The sequence below is a fragment of the Prionailurus viverrinus genome, chromosome X (assembly GCF_022837055.1).
Source record: "Prionailurus viverrinus isolate Anna chromosome X, UM_Priviv_1.0, whole genome shotgun sequence".
NCBI lineage: Eukaryota > Metazoa > Chordata > Mammalia > Carnivora > Felidae > Prionailurus > Prionailurus viverrinus.
In genome coordinates, this window is record NC_062579.1 from 73,214,415 (window position 1) to 73,233,999 (window position 19,585).

Consider the following 19,585-nt stretch of genomic DNA (forward strand, 5'->3'; position numbering starts at 1 on the left):
TAGAACTACCCTATGACCCAGCAATTGCACTACTAGGTATTTAACCAAAGGATATAAAAATACAGATTTGAAGGAGCACATGCAACCCAATGTTTATAGCAGCATTATCAACAATAGGCAAACTATATAAAGAGCCCAAATGTCCATTGACTGATGAATAGATAAAGAATGTATGGTATTTGGACACCTGAGTGGCTCAGTCAGTTAAGCGTCCAACTTTGGCTCAGGTCATGGTCTCACAGTTAGTGAGTTCCAGCCCCACATAGGGCTCTCTGCTGTCAGTGCAGAGCCTGCTTCAGATCCTATGTCTCTCTCCCTCTTTGTCCCTTCCCTGCTTGCTATCTCTTTCTCTCTCTCTCTCTCTCTCTCTCTCTCTCTCTCTCAACCCCTCTCTCAAAAATAAGGAAACATTTAAAAGCAGAATATGTGCTGTATACACACACACACACACACACACACACACACACACAGGAATATTATTCAGCCATCAAAAAGAACGAAATCTTGCCATTTGCAACAATGTGGATGGAGCTACAGTGTATTATGCTAGGCAAAATAAGTCAGGAAAAGAAAGACAAATACCATATGATTTCACTCATATGTGGCATTTAAGAAACAAAACAGATGAACGTATGAGAAGGGAGAAAAGAGAGAGAGGGAGAAGCAAACCATAAGAGACTCTTAACTATAGAGAACAAACTGTGGGTTGATGGAGGAATGTGGGTGGAGGTGGGCCAAATAGATGATGGGTATTAAGGAGGGCACTTATTGTGATGAGCACTGGGTGTTATATGTAAGTGATGAATCACTAAATTCTACACCGGAAACCAATTTTATCATATATGCTAACTAGCTAGAATTTAAATAAAAACTTGAAAAAAAAACAAAGCAATTAGAAAACATTCACCTGGCAAGTCACCCAAATAGAGCATATTTTTATCTAGCATACTATACCAGGGCCTGGCTTCCAGTATTCCTCCAAAGGGATCCCATTACACCAAAGTGTCCTTTGAAATGTATTTTGCTTTGTAGCTCAAGTATTCTTAATTTATTCACTGATCCTACTTGGTCTATTCCATACTGGACTATTTGTGCTTTTGGGCCATGAACTCCTAGAGAATGAAATTCTTAATTGTTCAGTGTGCTTCCTTTATATAATTTCCATCCTTCAATGCTTTCCAAGTGCTTAGAAATATAGAAATCCTTAGCGTTAACCAGTCAAGAAAGCCCCTGGCATTTATTCTCTTGATGAATAATGAATCTCTCTCCACAGGTAATTATTAATAATAATAAATTTTAAAGTAGACATTGAATATGAGACAACTAAAAGTTCCAAGAGGATCAGGAAAAAAAATTATTGAAAAAGAGGGGGCATAGTGTTTCTATTTCAAAGCAGATGAAGAGAACTGGCCTAAAAGAAATCTCTGACCAAAAGTTCCATGCCAAAATAATGCTAACAAACAACAGCTAACAGCATGAATGTTTCCATTAGTTAGGGACAACTTTTTATTCCAGTGACTGTCTTGCCAATAAAATGTAAATAATGCTTTGAAAGGAGTCCAATTATCTGGTGCAGCAATGTAGTTGAAATAACAAAAGCAATCACCTGTCCTTCGATTCCCACCTGCCCAGGCAGTGCTGAGACTGAAAATGTATAAAAATTGCTGGACATCAGAGGAAAAGGGAGACTGAGCATTGAATACCACTGAGTGTCTCTAAACCAACAAGGTTGGGGGCCTGGATGGCTCAGTCGGTTGAGCGTCCAACTTGGGCTCAGGTCATGATCTCACAGTTTGTGAGTTCGAGCCCTGCATTGGGCTCTGTGCTGCCGGTTCAGAGCCTGGAGCCTGCTTCTGATTCTGTGTCTCCCTCTCTCTCTGCCTCTCTCCCACTAGCACTCTGTCTCTCAGAAATAAATATACATTAAATAAAATTTAAACCAGCAGGTAACTGGGCATGTCAGACATTAGACCTACCATCTTATAATGACATTAGCTACAAGTGAGCAAGAAGTTCAGCCTCAGAGCAGATATATTTAAAAAGAAAATGTTTACCGTTGTGACATTGTTCAAGTTAGGACACCAAATAAGAGTCTTTCATGATATTCTTATTAAAAATAAGACCTCGATTGCAATAATCTCCTTTTATTGGTTCTTCTTCTTTGTTGACACAATAGTAATAAGGTTTTTAATGGTACCTGGCTCTATTCATATGATGATTTCTAAAATCAGGAAGTTACTCATCATTGAGCTGACATTGGTCACTTCAGTAAACCCCAGATCAGCAAAGCTAAAAAGATGAGAACTTTCACAGTTAATAACAGCAGTAATTGACACATTCTATTCCCAGAGCCAGGCACACAGTGGGCACTGAAAAATACTGTTGAATGCATGGATAAATGATAAATAGCTATGCATGCATTGTTCCTACCTGGAATTAGACTACTGTATACCTGGGACAAGATGAAAACAGCTGAAAGTCACATATACAGATTCACTATATGTGTGTGTGTGTGTGTGTGTGTGTGTGTGTGTGTGTGTGTATACATTCACTATATATGTATATATGTATGTATATATACATTCACTATATATGTATGTATATACATTCCATTTTTCAAGTTATTAAACATTTTACCTGGTATATATATGCATGAGGCTGAAGACATTTTTAAAAGATTCTATATGAGGAAAACTGGGGGAGAAATAATCACATAAATTGCAAAACAGTATATCTAGCCTCAAAGATGCTAATTCAGGTCCAGGGGGATCTATTCAACCTCTTTGTTGAAGTAAATATAAAACTTTCTAACAGTAAATGCTATTCTGATAAAATGTAATTTTCAATTACTCTATGAACATCTGGTCCATGCTACCATTTCTGGAGCCCAGAAGCACACTACTTTGCAATGTCACAAAATACTCTCCATTGATAACTCCTTATTTTACCAAGAGATTAATTGAAATGAGTGTTTGGAAATCTAGTGAGGTGAGAGATGAGTCAGGGGGATAGGTAAGAGGATAAGGAAGGGATATTCACTCACTAAATCATAATTTCATTAGAAGAACTAAAGGAAATAAAATTACAAATTGCTGGTAGAGTGTTGGAAGTATAAACATGTTAATACACCTGTGATTGGAATTAGAATATGCATAGTATGAAGCCTACAGAATATTTTCATGGCTAATTTATAATAGCAGTTGCATTGGGCACAGATTAAGTTCTTCAAATCCATGTTTTACACAACAAATATATTAAATGATACTCAGGTGATGAGCTACCAAATAAACAAGTTTAGTAAAATTCAGAAGGATTTACACTTTCAGAAATAAAGCAATCATTATATTGCATTTGGGTGCATTTGGATATAAAAGCAGATAGATGTTATTGTGAGTTGCTGTACATTGCTTCCATTCGGTATCAATTAGCAGGGGAGGGAAATTCAGTGTTGTAGTGAACTCTAAGTTAAGTGCACATTAGAGCAATTAGAGTCATCCTTTCAGTTGGTGAATTTATAATCAGTAATTAAAATCATAAAGTAAGAGAGATTGAGTATGATTTGAAACAAATTAGTTGAGCTTGGGACTAGTATGTATAGTTCTAGGACATGATTCCCATAAACCTCAATTTCATATCAGGACTACATATTTAAGTAAGCATAATGGTATATCCAAGTCATCACAAACAGCCATGCAAAGAAGCATGGAAGAGACAGAATCCTAGTAACCCCAGCACTACTCAATCCAGAAATAACTTTGAGAGGAAGAGATTCAAACCCAGTGATAGCCCTAATTGTGCAACAAACCCATGAACCTTTAGCACCTCTGACCTCTCTTCTGGTCAATTACTCGTCTTAGAGACTCTCTGCAGCAATTTTCCATAAGGCAAAATTCTTGGCCCTGCCAGAAGTTAATTTTACCAAATAACTCAAATTCAGAAAGAAAAGGCATTGGTTAAAATATTTGAGTGTGACCCCCAAGCTCAGCACCAAATCACCTCAAGAACTAAATCAGGTAGTAAAATCTCTGAGTGACAACACTTAATTGTTCTCAAGGCACTTAGAGAGCTATAGAGAGATAGCATTCCAAAAAGTGCTATATGTGAGTAGAAAGTACAGGATAAAGAAGTCTCCATCACCTTCTTTTCTGGTAATCCATGACACTGAGAGCTGCATTACTGGGGACAAGCTGAGACATATTAATTCTAGGGCACTCAGATGATAAATGAATTTGTAATTCAGTCATCTGGCAACAAGGAAATTCAGCTCAGCCAGTTCATCAACAAACTGACCTGGTCTTAGGCATGTTGAGAGTGCTACCAGGCTTGATAATAATCCAGAAAGTAGTAATTCCTATCATTTCTTCTTATCCCCACCCTGACCCAGCTCATGGATGTATCAGGTTGGGGCAATCAAAATATAATCCAAACGCAAGTGGCTAAACTCTGGGCTTTGCCCTTTGGGTGCAAAAGTCTTCCATAAATTCTTTCCTTGGTTGAATATAGTGATTCTGGGTTCCCATCCCTAGGAATGTCCTCAAAGATGGGTTGCTGAAAATTAAGGGATTTGGGCCTTTCTTCTTAAAATCATGAAGCACCTTTGACATTCACACTGAGCATTCTTTTGCTATAGCAGTTAAAAGAAAAAAACCCAAAGAGGCTTTTGGCAGTGTGAAGAAGCACATGGCCCAGATGTCTGGAAATATGGGGAACAAATACAATTTTTACCTTTTCCTCAAATTCTGGCAACACAATAGCTCACTGAACAACCCATTCCTTCTCAAGGAAAAAGTTAACAGATGCATAAAATTATCTTTATTTTAGGGGCACCTGGGTGGCTCAGTAGGTTAAGCATTCGAGTCTTGATTTCAGCTCAGGTCATGATCTCACAGTTTGTGGGTTCAAGCCCCGCTTGGGGCTCTCTTGAATCGCTTGGGATTCTCTGCCTCTCTCTGAGCTTCTTCCCCACTCATGCTGCCTCTCTCTCTCAAAATAAATAAATAAACTTAAAAATTTATCTTTATTTTAAAAATCCTGAAAGTCCCCATAAATCATGTGTCCATATATACGCAAAGAAAGATGCTCACTAAATTCTACTCCTGAAACCAATATTGCATTGTATCTTAACTAATTTTAAATAATAAAAAAATTAAATAAAGATGCTGTACTAATATAAAAATTAGAAAACACAGAAAACTACAATCATGAAATCCAAGGTAAGCCAAAACAAAGGTATAAGGTATACTCTATTGGGTATATTTGGCCCAACTTTGGAGTGGTTCTAACAGGACCAGAAGAAATTTTATCAGGATTAGAGTTAGTTGGACAAGGTTATTATAACCCTTATTCTCCAGAGACATCTACTCAAACCTTAAGAATAGTTCAGCTTTGGATTTCAGGGCACATGGGTTTGAGATGCTTATCACAGTATTAATGAACCAAAGAGATCTGGGAATATTTTTTTTTCCCTCAAGGAATCTTTGAGACTTTCAGTATAGGTCAGAGTTTAGAGAAAATTTCATTTTCCCTCATGACCTTTCTAAATCAGTAGTCCTCAGAAGTGACAATAACATATTGCCCTGGAATTAATATACCTAAAACTATTCTAGTTAGAATAGTCACAAGATCAGGCACACATGGTAAATTTGCTCAGTGATTGTCTTTCTTTTTTTTTTTTTAATTTTTTTAACCTTTATTTATTTTTGAGACAGAGACAGACAGAGCATGAACGGGGAGGGTCAGAGAGAGGGAGACACAGAATCTGAAACAGGCCCCAGGCTCTGAGCTGTCAGCACAGAGCCTGACGCAGGGCTCGAACTCACTGACTGCGAGATCACGACCTGAGCCCAAGTCGGACGCTTAACCGACTGAGCCACACAGGCGCCCCAGTGATTATCTTTCAACTACTGTGCCTCAGGATAAAATGAGAAACATGTGAATCCAGGATTGAGATAATAAAATGCTATAAAATGTTAATTGTTGAAATTGTTGCTGTTGCTTGAGGTAGCAATAACAGGTGACACAATTTATGTGGCTAGCCTAGAGTTGATTTGAGATATAACAATTAAGTATTATTATGGAAAGCTCAGAAGTACTGGGATATCACAAGTTAGAACCTTAGATGTAAGCAAGACTGGAATTCCCTCTGTACCTAAAGTGTAATGACTCAACCAAATTGAAAAAAAACAAACTCTAGCCACTGCTGGAATGATGGAAAAAAAATTAAGATATATACATGCAAATTGAATATTGAGGGAAAAAAATGCCTGAAGGTATTGCCAAAATGGAATAGCAGAAAGTGTCTGTGTGCACACGCATGAGTGTGTAATCATCTTATATGTAGAAGAGTCTTGGAATAATGTCACACATTTGCTTTAGAATACTCTCATTATTATACAATTTGCACACCATATATATACAATACATCCCATTTGTAAGAAACACTCCCTCAGAAAAACTAAAATAGTCCACTGATACTGTTTTTCTAGAAAAATGCGACAAAAAAATTCAAACAGATGTTGTTCTGGCCAGGGATAAACTGAAAATTAATTATGGCTATTTCCTGTTCTGCATTCACTTCATCTTTAAAAAGCATCCAACTAAAAGCCTTTGTGACATAAATGAAAAAGCACTTTTTTGAGACACAAGACTAGTAACTGATACATACCAGTCTGTATGCTGTAACACACTACTAATCCTCTGAGATTTAAACAGTCTCTGTTTCAGTTATATAAATGTTTAATTTTTTCATCTTTAATCTTAGTAAGGTTGCCCAGAAACTATATTATTTCTGTGGATGTCACCACTCACCAATTAGGGAAGACACCAATGCACAATCAGTAGTGAGCTCTATATATTATAGACTTTGACACTTGAGTCTGCTGGGGAGGGGATGGATTAGACAATTTAATAGACTCTACAGTGACTAACTTTTTTTTCTATGAAAAACATTTTTTGTGAATTGTGCAATTTTTTTTCCTTTGGATTCATTTATAAGACCAAAACAAAAGCATTTAATGATGTTTACAGTGAAATGAAATAGCTGAAGACCAGCACATAATCACCATATTTTGTTTCCTCATCTTTAAGTCTTTTAGCAGTGGGGCTTCCAGCTGAGCTTGTGTCTAGCTTTTCCCAAGACACAGCCAAGCATTCTGAAGCTTCACTGAGCCTCAACACCAAGATGAATTCATAGTTCTTAATTGAAAAAGACAGGCTGTTTGCCTAGCATGTTTGCATCAGTATAACATTTAAAATGACATTTGTGCCCAAGCCCATCTGAACATTCTGCCTTAGCTGAACTCTGCTAATGTTTTTATACCCCGGTTTCTGCCTAGTACAGTTTTAAATAGCTCCTCTTGCTAAACCATGTGTGGCTGAATTCACGAAAATAGACTCTTCTTCATACATGAGAATACCATTCCTGACATTTGCTTTGAGGTGTTTCTCATATGCACAGAATGCTACTTTGAGTCAGCCATACTTTCTTACCCTGGTCTGTCCTATGATCAATGACATATATTTGTGTGGTAGCTAGAGGGATTTGGCATTGCAGCCCCACAGGCAAAATGGGAAGTTTGGTACTTTCTATCCTCGGTAAAGGGTATGCAATCTGTGGTCAGAGAACAGAGTCTCTCTCTGGGTAAATTTAACCAGCCTGATATGGAAATAAAACCCACCACTTTGGTCTCATTAGTGCTATGTTCTGTGAGACTCAACTGATCACTTAAAGTTCATGTACTAAAGCAAAAAGAGGCATTTTTCCCGGTGAGAAGGCATCTGCTCACTTTCTATGTGCTCAGTGCATTTATTATTGAAGAGAATGTATACAATATGTACATGTAGTCAGCTATGAGGGTGAAGTAGACTGGTTAGGTGTTAGGACACCTCAAAACTATATAGATGATACTCAGGCATGAGCACAGTGTATACCTTGACAACACACTCATTACAGTAAAGTAGAACAATGTACCTACAAACATGCTGGGTTCTTTGGGAATCTGTGGCTGCAAATTACATCCAACCAACCCTTACCATGGTCAAGCATCTGAGATCCCATGGACGTCACACTGGTGTTCAGCACATCATTGACAGCAGTATCACAGTATAGGCTCCGCTGGACATCATGTTCACTGTCAGTCTGGTCGCTCTCTTCATGACCACTATCCTTCAGACTGTTGCCCTCTAAGTCCTTGAAGGTGGAGCTGCTGGGTTGAAGAAAGAATGATAATTTACAACTGTGATAAATCTGTTTTGTAAAATCTTTCAGAGGCAAGATGATATCAGCTCTTTGGTGAGGCCAACAGTGACTGGATTGTTCAAAAGAGTAGAAAGAGGAATTTTCTGTTTAAAGATAATTTCTGTTTAACACTGCAGAGAGGTTCCCACTATTGGAGGCTGATGCAGCTAATACTTTCATTCACGTATCTTCAATGTATTACTACTACAGGCAAGGTGGAAGAAGGTACAAATCTGAAACCACCACTTGCAAAGAATATCACCATTTCAAAAGATTTTCTCTCTTCTTATAGAATCAAAGTAAAATAATAACTAATGTTTACTGAGCGATTACTATACATAAGGCACTATTCTAAATGCTTGACGTGAATTAACTTTTTTAATCATTACAACTATATGAGAGAAAGGTACCATTAATATTCCCATTTACAGATGAAAGATCAGAAGCACATGGAAGTTAAGTAACTTTCATACAACTGATGAAAATTTAGTAAGACCAAACCCAGGACAGGCAGTCTAGCTCCAGAGCCTGGACCCTTAACCACTATGTATGCTGCTTCTCCAAAGATGTCTACTAATCAACTGTAAAATGAAAGTGGCAGAAATTGAGGTAGTGCAATTAAAATAGAAATCAGGATCAGAGAACTCAGGTGAGTTTTAACAGAGAAAGTCAGAGAGACAAATTCAAACACAAAGAGGAGAAGCAGGGGCTGAGAAGAGAAGAGCCTTGGTGCATGCACAGTAAGATGAAAGAGAACCAGAGAGTGAGCTCTAATAATATTGTGGGTGTAGTTATGGTAAGAATATGAAAACTTTCAGCTGAAGAGTTTATGGGCCAATTTTTCTTGTATTTGTTAAATCAATCCACCATACAATGCACTAAACATACTATCCATACTATCCAACATAGAGAATAATACATAATGTATATCCATAGAGGCCTCCACCTGCAATTTCTAATATTTTGTAAGTTCTGACAGAATCTGAAGATGTGCAACACCATGCGCCATAAATTATGCATCTGAAATACCTAGTAAATAGTGAATCCATTCCCCAGTCAATGAGGAAGTAGCAAAGGCATACTCAAGGAAATGTGTTGTCTCGACAAGGGAGAGTGTCATGCTTTTGAATTAGGACAAGTCCCAACAGACCTATTGTACCTCTGAAAAGGGAGGTGGTGTACCATCTCTGTGGAGGTGATAGTGCAAACTTGTTTGCTGTGCTCAACCTTGAACATCCACCAGCCTGACTCTCTGAGGCTTTGATAAGAACATTCAGTACATATTATGAAGAGCTATGTAATGGACACAATAGATACATTGTCATTCTCTACATTGGTCAAAAGGAATCACAGCAGATTTTTAACATATGACCAACCTAGATATAGAATGCTTGCTGCCCTGAATATGAAAGGGTAAAGATCAAAAGGCCAATAACTGGAAAGCCATAATTATAAGAAAATGAAGAGCAGGAAAGAGTAAAGCATTGACCTCTTTGCTAATTATTTTCAGAAAGGATCACTGTATTAAAGCATCACCTGTATTAAAACTAAAATCATTAAATAGGCCAACTCACTTAGCTCCTCCAAATTATGTCATGCAGGTATGCAGCCCTGTGGACCTACCAGCATGTAGTTCTATTAAAAAACCAATCATCTTATATTTCCTTTATGGTCAAGAAGACCAACTGGAAACACAGGCTTTACAACGTATAGCCATTTCTAGCTTTATGGCACAGATGTTGGGGCTTCCTGTAAATACTAATCCCACAGCCTAAACAGATTCAAAATTTATCTTCTATAAAAAAAAAATTGGTCCTGCCCACATGGACTCCTGCATCTCAGAAGAAAGGAAATGACCTGTCTGAATCATATGTTCTTATAACAAATACTAATTTTTTGACCTGCATCTCTGGTATCTGGAGCACAGGAAAATTTCCTTAATTCACAACAAAAAATTGCTACTTTAAGCCAGAAACTTCAATCCTGAATTGAGTGCATTTCAGCAGTTGCCAAAACATGCTTAGGACATACGTTGAAGAGGAATATAAGGACAATGCAATTAACCACCCCTTAGACCAAGGTTTCTCAACCTTGGTACTATTGATATTTTGTTGTCTATGGCTGTACAGCGCATTGTAGGATGTTTAGCAGCATCCCTGTCTTCTACCCATTAGATGCTAGTAGTGCCTCTCCCAAAATTTACAACCAAAATGGTCTCCATACATTGCTAAATCACCCTCAGTTGACAAACACTGTTTACACTCTTTAAAACGCTATTCCTGTGGCATGTTAGATTGCCAGACTGTAGATGAAACAGCACTGTCATTAGAACAATCTGTACTCTGCCACTTTATCTATGGGACCCTGGGCCTGATATCTAATATCTTTGAGCCTCAATTTCTTTGTCTGCAAAAGGCATTTGCTAAAAGCTTCATCACAAGGCCATTTTCAAGACTAAATGAGATATTGTGCATGAAATACCAGGTACACACAAATGCTCAATAAATGGTTAATGTTTATATGATCATTACTACATATGATGTCTTCATTGAGTTATAATTAAATATTATGTCTGTGGTCTTTTTATAGGAGTGATACAGGAAATATATATTTAGGAGAAAGCTTGGGGAAGATGGTGGAGTAGGAGGATGCTCGTCCTGCTGTCTCATCCTGCTGGCTTACCTCATCCTGCTGATCACCTAGATTCCACCCACATCTGCCTAAATAACCCAGAAAACCACCAGAAGACTAACACAATGGACTCTCCAGAGCCAAGCGTAGAAAAGAAGCCCAGAGAAGAGGGTAGGAAGGGCAGAGAGGTGGTGTGTGCTACATGAACTAGCTGGAGGGAGCTAGGGCAGTGGAGGGGCAGCCCATCAGGCAAGGCAGAGCTCCCAAAGTCTGGCTTGCAAAAGCACAGGAGCCGGACTCCATGAGTTTTGACAGCCAGCTGGACTTAACATCTGGAATGTTAAGAGTCAATAGTTCTGCTCTCAGAGAGCAGGGAGGATGAGAGGATGCCTGAAGGGAGAGTTGTTGAGCCCTGGAAGACAGAGATCAGCACAGCAGGGGAACAAAGGCACTGGCAAGCGCCATTTCCCTCTCCCATCCCCCAGCCCAATTTCCAAAGGGAAACAGTTCCTGTCACCTAACTTGCTTGTACCATGCACACTCCCAAGCTGTGCTTCTGTGGATCCATCCCTCCAATGGGCATGCTTCCCTCCCAGTGCTGCAGGGCCCATCCTGCAGAGGACCACCACGGCAATGCGAGCTAAGCCTGCCCCTCCTGCCCCTGTGCGCATTGCGGATCCACACTGGTTAATACACCCTTAGATCAAAATGAACAAGCACCACAAGCCTGGCAGTGTGCAAGTAGCCCAGACAGGGGACACACCACTCCACAGTGAGTCCTGCCCCTGACATAGGGGAAGGTAAGGTACACACCAGTCTGACTGTGGCCCCAGCGATGGAGTGGGAACAGACATCTGGTCTGACTACAGCCCTGCACACCAACACAAGTTTCTCCGGAAAGCATAGGAGAAATGTCCTGGAGTTTGGAGCCACCCCAGGGAATACCCAAAATAATTAAATGGAAGAATTCTCCTCAAAAGAAAATCCAGGAAATAGCGACAGCTAACAAATTGATCAAAAACGATATAAGCAATATAATGGAGCAGGAATTTAGAATAATAGTCATCAAATTAATTGCTGGGATTGATAAAAGCATAGAGGACAGCAGAGAATCTATGCTACAGAGATCAAAGGACTAAAAAATAGTCATGAGAAGCTAAAAAATGCTATAAATGAGGTACAAAATAAAATGGAATCGACTACAGCAGGGATTGAAGAGGCAGAGGAGAGAATAGGTGCATTAGAAGATAAGATCATGGAAAGAGAGGAAGCTGAGAAAAGGAGAGATTAAAAATATCCAGCAGTATGAGGGGAGAATTAGAGAATTAAGTGATGCGATCAAGAGGCACAGAGAACTCCCTTTAGACGTAACTTGAATCGATCTTCTCCATGACATATCATAGTCAAACTGGCAAAATACAAGGATAAACAGAAAATTCTGAAAGCAGCTAGGGATAAACATGCTCTAACATATAAAGGGAGATCGATAAGACTAGTGATGGATTTATCTACTGAAACTTGTCAGGCAAGAAAGGAATGGCAGGGTACCTTCAATGTGATGAACAGAAAAAAAATGCAGCTGAGAATCCTTTATCCAGTAAGTCTGTCATTGAGAATAAAAGGAGAGATAAAGGTCTTCCCAAACAAACAAAAACTGAAGGAATTTGTCACTACTAAACCAGCCCTACAACAGATCCTAAGGGGGATCCTGTGAGACAAGGTACCAGAGACATCACTACAAGCATGAAACCTACAGACATCACAATGACTCTAAACCCGTATCTTTCTATAATAACACTGAATGTAAATGGACTAAATGTGCCAACCAAAAGACATAGGGTTTCAGAATGGTTAAAAAAAAAGACCCATCTATTTGCTGTCTACAAGAGACACATTTTAGACCTGAGGACACCTTCAGATTGAAAGTGAGGGGATGGAGAACTATCTATCATGCTACTAGAAATCAAAAGAAAGCTGCAATAGCCATACTTATAGCAGACAAACTAGACTGTAAATTAAAGGCTGTAACAAGAGATGAAGAAGGGCATTACATAATAATTACAGGGTCTATCCATCAAGAAAAGCTAAAAATTATAAATGTCAATGCACCGAATATGGGAACCCCAAATATATAAAACAATTACAAACATAAGCACGCTTATTGATAAGAATGTGGTAATTGCAGGGGATTTTAATATTCATATTACAGAAATGAATAGATCATGTAGACACAGGATCAAAAAAGAAACAGGGACCCTGAATGATACATTGGATCAGATGGGCTTGACAGATATATTTAGAACTCTGCACCCCAAAGCAACAGAATATACTTTCTTCTCGAGTGCACAAGGAACATTCTCCAAGATAGATCACATACTGGGTCACAAAACAGCCCTTCATAAGTATACAAGAATTGAGATCCTACCATGCATACTTTGAGACCACATTGCTATGAAGCTTGAAATCAACCACAGGAAAAAGTCTGGAAAACCTCCAAAAGCATGGAGGTTAAAGAACACCCTACTAAAGAATGAGTGGGCCAACCAGGCAATTAGAGAAGAAATTAAGAAATATATGGAAACAAATGAAAATGAAAAGATGACAATCCAAATGCTTTGGGATGCAGCAAAGGCAGTACTGAGAGGAAAATACATTGCAATCCAGGCCTATCTCAAGAAACAAGAGGGGCGCCTGGGTGGCACAGTTGGTTAAGCGTCCGACTTCAGCCAGGTCACGATCTCGCGGTCCGTGAGTTTGAGCCCCGCGTCGTGCTCTGGGCTGATGACTCAGAGCCTGGACCCTGTTTCCGATTCTGTGTCTCCCTCTCTCTCTGCCCCTCCCCCGTTCATGCTCTGTCTCTCTCTGTCCCAAAAATAAATAAACGTTGAAAAAAAAAAAAAAGAAACAAGAAAAATCCCAAATACAAAATCTAACAGCACACCTAAAGGAAAGAGAAGCAGAAGAGAAAAGACACCCCAAACCCAGCAGAAGAAGAGAAATAATATAGATCATAGCAGAAATAAACAATATAGAATCTAAAAAAATTGTAGAGCAGATCAATGAAGCCAAGAGATGGTTTTTTGAAAAAATAAACAAAATTGATAAACTTCTATCCAGGCTTCTCAAAAAGAAAAGGGAGAGGACCCAAATGGATAAAATCATGAATGAAAATGGAATTATTACAACCAATCCCTCAGAAATACAACCAATTATCAGGGAATACTATGAAAAATTATATGCCAACAAATTGAACAACCTGGAAGAAATGGACAAATTCCTAAACATCCACACACTCCCAAAACTCAAAAAGGAAGAAATAGAAAGTTTGAACAGACCAATAACCAGCGAAGAAACTGAATCAGTCATCAAAAATCTCCCAACAAATAAGAGTCCAGGACCAGATGGCTTCCCTGGAGAATTCCACCAGACATTTAAAGAAGAAATAATACCTATCCTTCTCAAGCTGTTTCAACAGATAGAAAGAGAAGGAAAACTTCCAGACTCATTCTATGAAGCCAGTATTACTTTGATTCCTAAACCAGACAGAGACCTAGTATAAAAGAGAACTACAGGCCACTATCCCTGATGAATATGGATGGAAAAATTCTCAATAAGATACTAGCAAATCAAATTCAAAAGCTTATAAAAAGAATTATTCACCATGATCAAGTGGATTCATTCCTGGGATGCAGGGCTGGTTCAACATTTGCAAATCAACCAACCTGATACATCACATTAATAACAGAAAAGATAACAACCATATGATCCTGTCAATTGATGCATAACAAGCATTTGACAAAATTCAGCATCCTTTCTTAATAAAAACCCTCGAGAAAGTCGGGATAGACGGAACATATTTAAATATCATAAAAGCCATTTATGAAAAGCCCACAGCTAACATCATCCTCAATGGGGAAAAACTGAGAGCTTTCTCCCTGAGATCAGGAACACGTCAAGGATGTCCATTCTCACCGCTGTTGTTTAACATAGTGTTGGAAGTTCTAGCATCAGCAATCAGACAACAAAAGGAAATCAAAGGCATCCAAATTGGCAAAGATGAAGTCAAGCTTTCACTTTTTTCAGATGACATGATATTATACATGGAAAACCCGATAGACTCCACCAAAAGTCTGCTAGAACTGATACAGGAATTCAGCAAAGTTGCAGGATACAAAATCAATGAACAGAAATCAGTTGCATTCTTATACACTAATAATGAAGCAACAGAAAGATAAATAAAGAAACTGATCCCATTCACAATTGCACCAAGAAGCATAAAATACCTAGGAATAAATCTAACCAAAGATGTAAAAGATCTGTATGCTGAAAACTATAGAAAGCTTATGAAGGAAATTGAAGATATAAAGAAATGGAAAAATATTCCGTGCTCATGGATTGGAAGAATAAATATTGTCAAAATGTCAATACTACCCAAAGCTATCTACACATTCAATGCAATCCCAATCAAAATTGTACCAGCATTCTTCTCAAAGCTAGAACAAGTAATCCTAAAATTTGTATGGAACCACAAAAGACCCCGAACAGCCAAGGTAATTTTGAAGAAGAAGACCAATGCAGGAGGCATCACAATCCCAGACTTTAGCCTCTACTACAAAGCTGTAGTCAACAAGACGGCATGGTATTGGCACAAAAACAGACACATAGACCAATGGAATAGAATAGATACCCCAGAACTAGACCCACAAACATATGGCCAACTCATCTTTGACAAAGGAGGAAAGAATATCCAATAGAAAAAAGACAGTCTCTTTAACAAATGATGCTGGGAAAAGTGGCCAGCAACATGCAGAAGGATGAAACTAGACCACTTTCTTACACCATTCACAAAAACGAACTCAAAATGGAGAAAGGACCTGAATGTGAGACAGGAAACCATCAAAACCCTAGTGGAGAAAGCAGGAAAAGACCTCTCTGACCTCAGCCGCAGCAATTTCTTACTTGACACATCCCCAAAGGCAAGGGAATTAAAAGCAAAAATGAACTATTGGGACCTCATGAAGATAAAAAGCTTCTGCACAGCAAAGGAAACAATCAACAAAAGTAAAAGGCAACCAACGGAATGGGAAAAGATATTTGCAAATGACATATCAGACAAAGGTCTAGTATCCATAATCTGTAAAGAGCTCACCAAACTCCACATCAGAAAAACAAATAATCCAGTGAAGAAAAGGGCAGAAAACATGAATAGACACTTCTCTAAAGAAGACATCCAGATGGCCAACAGACACATGAAAAGATTCTCAACGTCACTCGTCATCAGGGAAATACAAATCAAAACCACACTGAGATACCACCTCACGCCAGTCAGAGTGGCTAAAATGAACAAATCGGGAGACTATAGATGCTGGAGAGAATGTGGAGAAATGGGAACCCTCTTGCACTGTTGATGGGAATGCAAACTGGTGTAGCCACTCTGGAAAACAGTGTGGTGGTTCCTCAGAAAATTAAAAATAGACCTACCCTATGACCCAGCAATACCACTGCTAGGAATTTACCCAAGGGATACAGGAGTGCTGATGCATAGGGGCACTTGTACCCCAATGTTTATAGCAACACTCTCAACAATAGCCAAATTATGGAAAGAGCCTAAATGTCCATCAACTGATGCATGGATAAATGAATTGTGGTGTATATACACAATGGAATACTACTTGGCAATGAGAAAGAATGAAATATGGCCTTTTGTGGCAACGTGGACGGAACTGGAGTGTTATGCTAAGTGAAATAAGTCATACAGAGAAAGACAGATACCATATGTTTTCACTCTCATATGGATCCTGAGAAACTTAGCAGAATTCTATAGGGGAGGGGACAAAAAAAAGAGGTTAGAGTGGTAGCGAGCCAAAGCATAAGAGACTCTTAAAATCTGAGAACAAACTGATGTTTGATGGGGGGTGGGAGGGAGGGGAGGGTGGGTGATGGGTACTGAGGTGGGCGCCTGTTGCAATGAGCACTGTGTGTTGTATGGAAACCAATTTAACAATAAATTTCATATTAAAAAAACCTGAGAATAAACTGAAGGTTGATCGGGGTGGGAGGGAGGGGAAAGTGGGTGATGGGCATTGAGGAGGGCACCTATTGGGATGAGCAGTGTGTTTTTTATGGAAAACAATTTGACAATAAATTTCATATTTTAAATAAAGGAAATATATATTTGAATAATATTTCTATGTCTTCTATAAACTACAGTCAAACCCTGAACTATGTTAATTTCTCTGAAAATTCAGGAACAGGAAAAGAAATTCTCCTGTCAAGTGTGTGTCCTTCCTTAAATGAAAAATGAGAACTGTATACCCTGGTGTACTTATAATTTTGCCTTGGCTTCTCAAAAGCTTCAAGATAAATATAATGTTTAATTGCAGTGATTTGGATGCCAGGGATATCTATTTAGCTTCTCCCAATTGGTTTTGGATCTGCCTTTTTAAAGTGGGATCATTCTTTTTTATATGCATCTGAATATTACAAACCATCTCAGAGCTTCTGTTTTTTATGCAGAAGTGAGAGGAATAATAATACAGTGAAGGATTGAATACTAGGATCTACAGGACTGGTAATGCGAGTTTGAAATGTCAGGTATTCTTGGCTAAAATCCACAACATAAGAAACAACAGGTGTTGGTGAGGATGTGGAGAAAAGTCAATCCTCGTGCACTGTTGGTGGGAATGCAAACTGGTACAGCCACTGTGGAAAACAGTATGGAGGTTCCTCAAAAAAGTAAAAATAGAACTACCCTATTAATTTCAGTAATCACATCCCTTGGTATTTACCCCCGAATACAGAAACACCAATTCAAAAGGCCATATGCAACTCTATGTTTACTGCAGCATTATTTACGTACAATAGCCAAGTTATGGAAGCAGCCCAAGTGTTCATCAATTAATGAATGGATAAAGGAGAAGCGGGATATATATAGTGGAATATTATTCAGCTATAAAAATAGAAATAAATATTCCCATTTTCAACAATATGTATGGATCTAGAGAGTATAATGCTAAGTGAAATAGGTCAGAGAAAGACAAATAACATATGATTTCGCTCACATAATTAAGAAACAAAACAAAAAGAGAGACAAAGAGACAGAGACAGAAAGAGGCAAACCAAGTAAGAGACTCTTAAATATAGAGAACAACCTGATGGTTACCAGAGGAGATGTGGGTGAGAACATGGGTGAAATAAGTGATGGAGATTAAGAGTACACTTAGCATGGGAGGGAGCCAAGATGGTGGAATAGCGTGGAAATTTTTTGTCCCACATCCATGAAATACAGCCAGAACAACATTAAATCATCCTGCACACCTAGAAAACTGATCTGAGGTTTAACACAACAATCTGCACAACCTAAAGCACAGAATTCAGCATAAAGAGAAAAAAATTCATTTTTATTTTTAATTTTATTAAAATCACTTTTATTTAATATTTTTCTACTAGATGTTTTACTTTTCTGTATTTTTTTTTCAAATTCTATTTTACTTCCATCATTTCATTTTAGTCTACTTCAGTGTATTCATTTTTTTCAAATTTTCAAACGATTTCCTTTTTTTTCTTTTTTCCCCCTTTTATCTCTAATCCATCAAGCCACTTTCAACACCCAGAGCAAAACACACCTAGGATCTAGCATCATTTATTCGACTTTGTGTGTGTGTGTGTGTGTGTGTTTAATTTTTTAATTTTAACATTTTTTAATTTTAATTTTTAATTTTAATTTTTTCTACGTCATTAATTCCTTTTCTCCCTTCAAAATGATGAAATGAAAGAATTCACCCCAAAAGAAAGAGCAGGAAGAAACAACAGCCAGGGATTTAACCAACACAGATACAAACAAGATGTCTGAACCAGAATGTAGAATCACAATAATAAGAATACTAGCTGGAGTCGAAAATAGATTAGAATCCCTTTCTGCAGAGACAAAAGAAGTAAAAACTAGTCAGGATGAGATAAAAAAATAATGCTATAACTAAGCTTTGATCTCAAAAGGATGCCATAGTGGCAGTGATGGAGAAGGAAGAGCAGAGCATCAGCGATATAGAGGACAAACTTATAGAGAATAATGAAGCATAAAAAAAAGAGGGAGAGTAAGGCAAAAGAGCACGATTTCAGAATTACAGAAATCAGTGACTTATTAAAAAGGAACAACATCAGAATCATAGGGGTCCCAAAATAGAAAGAGAGAGAAATAGGGGTAGAAGTGTTATGTGATGAAATCATAGCAGAAAACTTTCTTAACCTGGGGAAAGCCACATATATCAAAATCCAGAAAGCACAGATGACTCCCATTAGAGTCAACAAAAAACAAGCATCAACAAGGCATGTCATAGTCAAATTCACAATATACTCAGGCAAGGAGAGAATCATGAAAGCAGCAAGGGAAAAAAGGTCCTTAACCTACAAGGGAAGACACAGCAGGTTTGTAGCAGAATATCCACAGAAACTTGGCAGGCCAGAAAGGAGTGGCAGGATATATTCAATGTGCTGAATCAGAAAAATATGCAGCCAAAAATTCTTTATCCAGCAAGGCTGTCATTAAAATAGAAGGAGCAATAAAATGTTTCCCAGAAAAACAAAACTTAAAGGAGTTTATGACCACTAAACCAGCCCTGCAAGAAATTTTAAGGGGGACTTTCTGAGGGGTAAAAATATGAAAAACAAAAACAAAAAGACCAAAAGCAAAAAAGGATTAGAAAGGACCAGAGAACACCA

At 38.2% G+C, this 19,585-nt stretch overlaps 1 protein-coding gene across 3 annotated transcripts in view; it reads right to left on the reverse strand.

The window, feature by feature from the left end:
- The window catches only part of PCDH19 (protocadherin 19), a 142,206-nt gene that overhangs the window by 41,664 nt on the left and 80,957 nt on the right, over nucleotides 1–19,585 (reverse strand). For 2 of the 3 annotated variants that reach the window (XM_047844391.1, XM_047844390.1), the window contains one exon: nucleotides 8,032–8,204. In XM_047844391.1, coding sequence (XP_047700347.1) covers nucleotides 8,032–8,204 — 173 coding nt within the window. The remainder of the gene's footprint in view (nucleotides 1–8,031; nucleotides 8,205–19,585) is intronic. The other variant, XM_047844392.1, reaches the window with a different exon arrangement.